Source organism: Pollachius pollachius (assembly GCF_949987615.1).
Source record: "Pollachius pollachius genome assembly, chromosome: 1".
Taxonomy (NCBI): domain Eukaryota; kingdom Metazoa; phylum Chordata; class Actinopteri; order Gadiformes; family Gadidae; genus Pollachius; species Pollachius pollachius.
In genome coordinates, this window is record NC_136934.1 from 21,630,074 (window position 1) to 21,640,869 (window position 10,796).

The 10,796-nt window shown below is 46.9% G+C and overlaps 1 protein-coding gene across 2 annotated transcripts in view; it reads left to right on the forward strand.

The window, feature by feature from the left end:
- Positions 1-21: 21 nt before the first annotated feature.
- Positions 22-10,796, forward strand: part of LOC307085535 (dynamin-1-like) — a gene marked incomplete at both ends in the record, with an annotated part of 17,827 nt that continues 7,052 nt past the window's right edge. Inside the window, 17 exons of one of the 2 annotated variants that reach the window (XM_079750352.1) lie at positions 22-182; positions 1,402-1,475; positions 2,177-2,326; positions 2,758-2,961; positions 3,344-3,442; positions 4,151-4,311; positions 4,820-4,962; positions 5,494-5,629; positions 5,760-5,827; positions 6,305-6,443; positions 6,584-6,670; positions 7,022-7,092; positions 7,354-7,405; positions 8,586-8,597; positions 9,777-9,890; positions 10,014-10,123; positions 10,468-10,579. In XM_079750352.1, the coding sequence (XP_079606478.1) occupies positions 22-182; positions 1,402-1,475; positions 2,177-2,326; positions 2,758-2,961; positions 3,344-3,442; positions 4,151-4,311; positions 4,820-4,962; positions 5,494-5,629; positions 5,760-5,827; positions 6,305-6,443; positions 6,584-6,670; positions 7,022-7,092; positions 7,354-7,405; positions 8,586-8,597; positions 9,777-9,890; positions 10,014-10,123; positions 10,468-10,579 (1,893 nt within the window). The remainder of the gene's footprint in view (positions 183-1,401; positions 1,476-2,176; positions 2,327-2,757; positions 2,962-3,343; positions 3,443-4,150; positions 4,312-4,819; positions 4,963-5,493; positions 5,630-5,759; positions 5,828-6,304; positions 6,444-6,583; positions 6,671-7,021; positions 7,093-7,353; positions 7,406-8,585; positions 8,598-9,776; positions 9,891-10,013; positions 10,124-10,467; positions 10,580-10,796) is intronic. The other variant, XM_079750353.1, reaches the window with a different exon arrangement.

The window sequence follows — 10,796 nt, forward strand, 5'->3', positions numbered from 1 at the left end:
ATCAGACGTCCGATCGCCGCGATGGGGAACCGGGGGATGGAGGATCTGATCCCGCTCGTTAACCGAATGCAGGATGCCTTCTCGTCCATCGGGCAGAACTCGGACATGGACCTGCCGCAGATCGCCGTGGTGGGCGGCCAGAGCGCAGGGAAGAGCTCCGTGCTGGAGAATTTCGTCGGGAGGTGAGAGAGGTCTATGTATGTCCGTCCCCCCGTCCCCCTGGTGCTTGGTGGGTATCTGACGTTTAGTGCTGTACCTGCTTCTGCCTGCAGCTGCTTTTAATCTGGTTTATAAACGGACAAATCGCAATCAAATAAGGACATGTATACAAAAAGATCTAAAGTCCACCGATATGGAGGTTCAAGGAAACCCACCAGCATCGCTGACTCTAGCGGAATTCGATTCATTAGGAGAATTGTTGCATCCTGGTGGTCAATTCAACTCGGCGCAGCAGCAGTCGTGGTGCTGCTGCTGTGTGTGGGACGAGTGCCGCTTGTGTAAAGGCACGATTAGGGAGAGGAGGCCAAACGCCTTCTGCCTTCTGCAGACAGTATATTCACATTTAGATGATCATTATCAGCATATCTTGTCGACATCCACATCATCACAAGCGTTTCTTGACAAACTGCATCTCGTGATGCGTTTTTTTTTATAGCCGCCACAAGGCAGGAGACGCCAGCAGTTCCTCTCCCTCCTTGTCACGCTTTCTGTGATACAGAGAGATAAACGAGAGAGAGAGGGGCACACACACACACACACACACACACACACACACACACACACACACACACACACACACACACACACACACACACACACACACACACTCGCAGAAAAATACACACAGTCAATCAGTGGCTCTCGAGCAGAGCTCCCCACCCCCACTTACCCTCCCACACAGTGAATCGATGCTCGTAAGCTATCAGCATGACTCTATTACTCTCCACGGGACTGGAGTTGAATTTCGACTTAATTTGCTTTATCTGTGATGCACTTCGTTGCTCCTGTTGTGGTATTATGAGTGTATTTAGGAGTCTGTTGAATGTAGGCCTACACTATTTTACAATTCCTGGTCAATTCAAATCAGCCCTGGTTGTATTAATTACATCCAACAATAAAATCAAATGTCAAACCGTCAAAAGACAAAATAAATAATCAGTCATTGTTCTCTCCTCTCTTCTCTCCGCTCTTCTCCTCTCTCCTCCTCTTCTCTCCCTCTCTCCCCTCTCTCTACCATACTCTCCTCTTCCCCCCCCCCCCCCCCCACTCATCTTATCTCGCCTCCTCTCTCCTCTCATCCTATCTCCTCACCATTCTGCTCTCCTCTCCTCTCCACCTCTCTCTCCTCACATCCTATGCCCTCTCCCCTCTCCTCTCTCCTCTCATCCCCTCCCCTCACAGGGACTTCCTGCCCCGTGGGTCTGGGATCGTCACTCGCCGCCCCCTGGTGCTGCAGCTCATCAACTGTCCTACAGGTGAGCCAATCAGAGCGCCGGGTGGCTGTGGTGGACGCCTTCAAAAAAATTACTGCATTCCAATGATCTAATATCTTGATTTGCCTGGTACTTCCTGCTGAATCTCCAGATGATTTCCTATATCTCCATTGGATCTGCTGTAACAATTAACAATTGCTTGACAAGAAGATTATGGCTGCCTAACAGTCTTCAAACCGAGGTTACATATGTATCTTAGCAGGAAGTGTTTAAGGGATTCTTTGACGTGTGTCATCATACATTTACATATAATGTAACGTAACTATCCAAGTCTGAAGATGGGGATGGGTCAGATCCTTAACACTGGACATCACTTTAAGTGATGCTGAATCAGCTCAGCTGTCTGAATCGGTACTAATTCCACATCTTTCTTTTATCGCATTACTGGTGGTGCTCGGTGCTAGATTGATCAAACCTCAGCATGAGCAACTTTTTATTTTTGTCATGAGCAAGTTTTTAAATAACTCTGGCTCCCCTGTTAACACCTTTGATTCACTCTCAGTAAGCAGTGTGTTGCTTCATGCTTAATCAATTGGTGACTGAATAACCACATCAGCCAATCAGAGGTTGTGCATGCAGTAGCGCGTGTTAGAGTCATAAAGTCAGAGTCGTCTGTACAGGTGGTGCTTGGGTTCGGGTTGTATCGCAGCCTCGGTGGTTCTGATGGTTTCTTTGTGTGGCAGAATACGCTGAGTTTCTGCACTGCAAGGGGAAGAAGTTTGTGGACTTCGATGAGGTGCGGCAGGAGATTGAGGCGGAGACGGACCGCATCACGGGACAAAACAAAGGAATTAGCCCAGTACCCATCAACCTGAGGGTGTACTCACCTAATGGTAAAACACACACATACACACACACACAAATACACACATATAAACACACACACACACACACACAAATACACACATATACACACACACAAACACACCCATACACATTCTCTCAGTCTCACCTCCACAAACACACACACACACACACACACACACACACATACACAAATATACACACACTCTCTCCCTCACCATCACTATCACTGTCAGTGTCACTCTCATACACACACACACACACACACATACACGCACACATACTCACTCTCTCTCTCTCTCTCTCTCTCTCTCTCTCTCTTTATCACTGTCACTCTTTCTCTCACTGTCACACACACCCACACACCCACACACACACACACACACACACACACACACACACACACACACACACACACATACTAGAGACATCAACATGTTGGTCTGCTCTCCTCCTCCAGTGCTGAACCTCACCCTGGTGGACCTCCCGGGGATGACCAAGGTCCCGGTGGGAGACCAGCCAGCCGACATAGAGCAGCAGATCCGGGAGATGCTGATGCAGTTCGTAACCAAGGACAACTGTCTCCTCCTGGCCGTGTCCCCGGCCAACTCTGACCTGGCCAACTCTGACGCTCTGAAGATCGCCAAGGAGGTGGACCCGCAAGGTGAGAGAAGTCCACGCAGGCATCGTAGATGTGTGTGTTCTCTGTTGGTTCATCTGACAATCTCACCTCATTGTTTGTATGTTCTAGTACTGCCCTGTGCTCTCTGCTGCAGGGACACACACATTTCCCATCCGGGAATAATCAAGCATCATCTTATTTTGTCTGATCTTATCTGAATCCATGTTTTATTTACATTGATGTTTGAATCACGCATCCTTCTTTCTGTTATTGTGCCTGGGTAATCATCTACCTGTTTGGGTGTGAAGCCCTTTGTATCGAATGGGGCTGTATTAATATAGCTGCTATAGCCCTCTTCTTCTATTGAAAAGAAGAGTGAGGCTAATTGTGTGTGTGTGTTGTTTTTATGTGTGCGTGCATGAAGGACAAAGGACCATCGGAGTGATCACCAAGCTGGACCTCATGGACGAGGGGACGGATGCCAGGGACATCCTGGAGAACAAGCTGTTACCTTTAAGGCGTGGTAAGACAGACAGACAGGGGGGAAGACAGACAATAAGACAGAAAGAGACATGTTGAGTCATTCTGTGTTCGGTATACTTACTGTCCATGAGAATAAGTCTTATTTATCAGGGATTGTAAGTTTTTATGATCACTTGTTAAATGAGATGGATATTGTTCTATTAAAGCAGTCCAACTGGCTGATCTTTTATTCAATGCTTCAATCTCAAGCAGCACTATCCCTCTTCATGTTCAGTGGGTCTGAAGAGCTGCCTGCTGTTTGTTTTGAGCATTCGTACCAAGGAGTGGTTTGTGAGTGTACCTGAGGTCAAGAGTCTTGTTGTCAACCAATACATAGATGAACGCAGATGAGTTGAGGGTGAGTGTTGCCGCCATGAGACTGCATGGTTCTGTATGGCTCCAGAAGCTGAACGGGGAACCATAACACTAGGCTACTTTCTAAGAGGGTTATGGAGACTGCTGCATACGCGTGAAAGAAATCACCGTCTGCACCATCAACAGCATTTTGGTGGACCATTGGAAGTTGGCCCATTGGACCATTGGAGAAACCAACTTTCCTGTGTTTTTACCATGGAAATTGAGCTAATGTTGCATACTGTGATTGAGTTCCCAGCCCGCGTGTGAAGCATAATTGTCTATTAGAAAACAGCCATGCGTTGCGGATGGGCTTTGCGTAGCTCCAGTGTGCCTCTGGCCCCGCCCTCTACAGGATACATCGGCGTGGTGAACCGCAGTCAGAAGGACATCGACGGCAAGAAAGACATCAACGCCGCCCTGGCCGCCGAGAGGAAGTTCTTCCTGTCCCACCCCTCATACCGTCACCTAGCGGAGCGCATGGGTACTGCATACCTGCAGAAGGTCCTCAACCAGGTACACACACACAAACCTACACAAGCATGTACACACACATACACACACACACACACACACACACACACACACACACACACACACACAGGCATGCACACACGCAGGCACATACAGAAACACAAATGCACGCAGACCACTGACACACACGCATGCACACACGCAGGCCCACAGGTCTCAAGTCTCACACACATACAAACACAAACACACATACCACACACATGTGTCACCCCCTCCCCCCCACACACACACACACACACACACATACCCACATGGTACACACACACACACATGGCACACACACACAAACACACGGTACACACATGGCACACATTAACACACACACACTGCACACATTAACACACACACACACACTCACACACAAATACACACACAATCACACCTATGTATTATTTTATTCTCTCATGCTGATGATGATACCCTGGCAACGGTGGTTACCGATCCACAGTCTCCCATAGCAACAGCATGCATCCTGGTTCCTCCTCCCTAGCAACTGACCAACCACATCCGGGACACGCTGCCGGCCCTGCGCTGCAAGCTGCAGAGCCAGCTGCTGTCCATCGAGAAGGAGGTGGAGGAGTACAAGAACTTCAGGCCCGACGACCCCAGCCGCAAGACCAAAGCTCTGCTACAGTGAGTACCCCCCCAGACACACACGCACACACACACACACACACACACACACACACACACGCTCGCTCGCGCGCACGGATACAAACACAAACACACATGGATGCACGCACACACGGCCACACAAACAGACAAACACACACACACCCACACACACCTGAACACACACTTATAAACACACACGGACAAATGTGCACAGACACACACACACACACTCAAAACAGCACATACACAGATATGCAGACACAGACATGCACAAACACACGCGTGTGCACAGGCATACAAACACAAAAAAACATGCAAGCCTACGGACACACACACATAAACACATACACGTGAACACACACAGGCGCGCACACACACACACACACACACACACAAACACACACACACACACACAAACACAAACACAGATATAAGCAAATGCACATATGCGTGCAAGTGCTCTGTATTACATTATTTTAAAACATTTGCACTAAAATGTTTTGAAACAACTATTCATTCCTAACAACCAACCGGCGTTCCATGTGTCAGGATGGTGCAGCAGTTTGCTGTGGACTTTGAGAAGCGCATCGAGGGATCAGGAGACCAGATCGACACCTACGAGCTGTCTGGGGGCGCCAAGATCAACCGCGTCTTCCACGAGCGCTTCCCCTTCGACCTGGTTAAGGTACACGCGCACACACGTACACACACACACACACACACACACACACACACACACACACACACACACACACACACACACACACACACATATGCACCATGTCCTGAGACATGATCTATGTGTTTTTGTGTAGTTGGAGTGCGATGAGAAGACTCTTCGGAAGGAGATCAGCTACGCCATCAAGAACATCCATGGAATCAGGTTATTTTCTCCTTCATCTTTCTGTGTTTCCTTTTTTATGTTACTATTACTATTACTACTATGTTATGAAACTATTTACTAATATTCCCTACAACTTTTCTCCCCTCCTCTCCTCTCCTCCTCTCCTCTCCTCTGCTTTCCCCTCCTCTCCTCTCCTCTCACCTCCCCTCCTCCCCTCTTCTCCCCTCCTCTCCTCTCCTCTCCTATGCTCTCCCCTCCTCTCTCCTCTCCTCTCACCTCCTCTCCTCTCTCCTCTCCTCTCCTCTCCTCTGCTCTCTCCTCCTCTCCTCTCCTCTCACCTCCTCTCTCCTCTCCTCTCCTCTCCTCTCCTCTGTCTGCTCTCCCCTCCTCTCCTCTCCTCTCACCTCCTTTCCTCTCTCCTCTCCTCTCCTCTCTCCTCTCCTCTCTCCTCCCCTCTCCTCTCCTCCTCTCCTCTCCTCTCACCTCCTCTCCTCTCTCCTCTCCTCTCCTCTCCAGGACGGGTCTGTTTACTCCCGACATGGCGTTTGAGACAATCGTGAAGAGGCAGATAGCTCAGATCAAGGAGCCATGTCAGAAGTGTGTGGACATGGTCATATCCGAGCTGGTTAACACAGTGCGACAGTGCACCCTGAAGGTAGAACACAGAAGCTCCCCCCTGTTAACGGCATCGAAGGATTGTTTCATGATCTAATGATTCAGGGCACTGTAATTATACAGCTTGAGCGGTCCAAGGCCCCAGAGGATGAAACACTTCTTCTTTGTGTGTGTCTGCAGCTGGCCCAGTACCCCATGCTGAGGGAGGAGATGGAGAGGATTGTCACACAGCACATCAGAGACCGAGAGAGTCGCACCAAAGACCAGGTCAGAGTACCACCAAAGACCAGGTCAGAGTCGCACAGAAACCCAGGTCAGAGTCCCACCAAACCCAGGTCAGAGTCCCACCAAAACCCAGGTCAGAGTCCCACCAAAACCCAGGTCAGAGTCCCACCAAAACCCAGGTCAGAGTCCCACTAAAACCCAGGTCAGAGTCCCACCAAAACTTATGTATCACTATATAAGTGTAAGTTATATAGTAAGAAGAAATAAAATAACCCTGTCTGTCTGTCTGTCTGTCTGTCTGTCTGTCTGTCTGTCTGTCTGTCTGTCTGTCTGTCTGTCTGTCTGTCTGTCTGTCTGTCTGTCTGTCTGTCTGTCTGTCTACCTATCTCACAGGTCATGCTTCTGATAGACATTGAGTTGTCCTACATGAACACCAACCATGAGGACTTCATTGGCTTTGCTAAGTAAGTCCCTAGCACATCTCCTCCCTCCTTCTTCTCTCCTCTCCTCTGGTCTCATCTCATTGTAGTTGGGATTTTGTTTTAAAATAAATAGATGAATGCACACAAACCGACCACAACGGTAGACACATTAATTATTACTGTTAAGTAATTCATTGATAAATATATAGGATTCTGGCTTCAACGTCATTGTCTCATCATCATCTCTCTCTCTCTCTCTCTCTCTCTCTCTCTCTCTCTCTCTCTCTCTCTCTCTCCCCCCAGCGCTCAGCAGAAGAGTAACCAGGCGAACAAAAAGAAGGCAGCAGGTAATCAGGTGAGTCAACCTATGATTATTCATAATTAGGATATATATAATATTTAATGATAATGTTCATTTATGAATAGCATGGTGCTAATATGATAATCTATATGTGAGTAGATGAACAGTAGGTGGTCTCATGAACTGCTCATTTCCCTATTCCTCCAAGCTGTCTCTAATATTTACATTTGTTATTTAAAGCTGAGCTGTATTATAAAGTGAATTACATAGTAAAGCTAAGTGTTACTATCAACAAGAATCCATGTTTGTATTTTTTCTGACTTCGGCCTAGCTCAGACATCCAGAATTCCCACTCCCACCTCTGACCTCTGACCTCTGACCTCTGACCATCTAACAAACGTTGCACTACTCCTCAGTGATGAAGGCCTATGAAGCTGAGTTTCTGTTATGTTAGCTTTTAGATCCTTACATCAAAATAGGGCCTCTGTTTTTAATTCAAAATAACCGGTTTTCAGCTTTGTCTCAAGGATGGGGAGCATGTTTGGTCATTTCTACCCTTTTGAACAAATATGATCCATTCACTTTCAGGATGGGGATGAAAGAGACTACTTCTTCTATCTGGAATACTAGAAAGGCTTGATACTACTTGATACTAACCCTAACTCTATTCTGGGCATTGAAAGACAATAATATATAATGTTTTGTTCTACTTCACTTTAATAATTGTTATTATTATTCAATAGTAGTTTATATAATAGCAATGAAAAATTGTTAGAATCAATAATTGTTCTGGAGGAAAAGTCTATAGATGGCAGGGGTATTTCATTGAGGCTCACTCATGAGGATCATGAACAGTCTTTGATCAATCATACATTGTTTCACATTGTCCATACGACACAGAGCTATCTCATCGCTCTTATGCTGATGAGCTGTCAACCTCCTACAGTAGTGTGTTGCTGTGAGTAAGTCGTGACGTATGTGACTACTGTACTGTTAGGTATAGTTAAAATAGAATATTTAGAGTAGAATACAATATGGTCATGTAAAACTGGGTTATTCCTCCACAATCCTACCTTTTCTGGCGTAAGCTAAACCCTACAAGCAAACCTCTAAGGGACTTGTATGTTTATCTATGTGTCTATTATAGTGTAATGTGATTCCCTGGTGCTAAACCTCTTCTGTAATGTTAATATCTATCTGCATTTCTTTTCCCTCCGTTGTCATGGCAATCCAGGATGAGATCATGGTAAGAATTTTATGTGGACTGTGTGTGTGGTGTTATGCATGGTGTGTGTCTGTGTGTGTATGTCTGTCTCGTGTGTGTGTGTGTGTCTGTGTGGGCGTGCATGCATGCATGTGTGCGTGCTCTTTCTGTCTGTCTGAAGTGATATGGTCTGTGAGACTAGTCTTTTTATGTGTGGGGTGAAGGGGCTTGCTAATCTTTTTTAAAGTGTATACATTTATTATTATTATTATTATTATTATTATTATTATTATTATTATTATAAAGGGTGGGTCCATAGTGGGTGGGGGAGGAGGAGGAAGAGCGTAGAGGTGTTGAGCTGGGATGGAGGGAGGTGGTCGATAAGGAGGAGTTGGAGACGGAGGTGGAAGGAGGGTTATTTGATACCCCCTTTCTCCTCCAACTCTGTTTCCACACCTGTGGAACGAAACAACATCTTACAACCAACCGCCACAGAGAATTGTGACCTGCTCACAGGGAGAGTTGGGCTCATTGCTGGGTGCTATTTGATGCAAAACTCTGGAAATAAATTGCCCAGAGGGGTCCAAGGTCCTGGCACAACACCTTAGGACGCTAAGCTAGCCCCCCTTACACCAAACAATATAAACAACAGTATATCCGAAAACATGGCAGAGATTTTGTTTGACATAGAAGGCAAACGTCTATTTCCGTCAGAGACTAAATAAACGTTTGTATCGGTATTGAGAACTGTTCGTGGCCCCAATTTCTCAAGGAATTATAAGGTTTTCAGAAGAAGTGAATAAAGGTCACGCAAACCTCTATATACGGGCGAGGTCCGTTCCGCTGAGCGCTCTGTAGTTCTCCGAGGGCATCAGAGGATGGAGACGAAGAATATTGGCAGAAGGTCATCAGTGTGTCTGGTGACAAAAGGAAGCCTTGATTGGCTCTGGGAGTTGTGTAAGACAGTGTCTTAAGATGGCCAGAACAATGAACTGTGTGTATCAGCGGTCAGTGAAGGATCACCAGTGATCCCTGAAGGCAGTGGTGTCCGTGATTATGATGTTGTATAATGGTCATGTGGTAACGGGTGATCGTTTGTCCACATGTTTGTAACTAAAACTGTAACTAAAACTGTAACTAAATCTGTGTGTGTGTGTGTGTGTGTGTGTGTGTGTGTGTGTGTGTGTGTTTGTGTACTTTGGTGCGTGTGTGTTTTGGTAGGTGATCCGTAAGGGATGGTTGACCATCAACAACATTGGCATCATGAAGGGCGGAGCCAAGGATTACTGGTTTGTTCTCACCGCTGAGACTCTGTCCTGGTACAAGGACGATGAGGTTGGTAAACACGCACACACACACACACACACCCTTGAATTAAAGGGTCAGTGTCATGGTTCTGGGCTTTGACCCATGGTTAGTGACGTCACTACACTTGTTTGCTCAACCGGCCCTCTGCAGGAGAAGGAGAAGAAGTACATGTTGACAGTGGATAACCTGAAGCTGAAAGACATCGAGAAGAGCTTCATGTCCAGTAAACACATCTTTGCGCTCTTCAACACAGAGCAAAGGTCTGGCCCAGATACGTATGGACTTTATCCTCCTAGCGGCCATATTAGGTCGTTGGCTGGGGAAACTTGTATGAGTCTTTGGAAACCGTGGAAACTCAACCTATTATTTTTAGTTCTTCATATCCGTACCGTCAACCAGGAGGCATTGAGAATGCATTTCCATTGAGTTGTCATAGTTTCCAAAGCTCCTAGAAGCTTTTCCCACCACACTATCCAATATGGCCGCGAGGTAAATACGGTTGATAGAGGAGCGTGTGTTGATGCAATAGTACAATAGATATATGGATGGATCTAAGACATGTCCCTTACGTTGAGGTATAATGGTGCCTATGTATGTGCGATAGGAACGTCTACAAGGACTACCGTCAGCTGGAGCTGGCCAGTGAATCTGCAGAGGAGGTGGACAGCTGGAAGGCCTCCTTCCTCCGGGCCGGAGTTTATCCGGAACGCAACGTGGTATGGACACATGCACGCAAATGCACGCACACAAACACACACGCACACATACACGCACGCATGAACACACACACGCAAACGCACACACACATGCATGCACGCATGAACACACACACATGCACGCAAACGCACACACACACATGCAAGCACGCATGAACACGCACACATGCACACAAGCACACAAGCATACACTCACTAGGGCTGAGCCTGTATATTC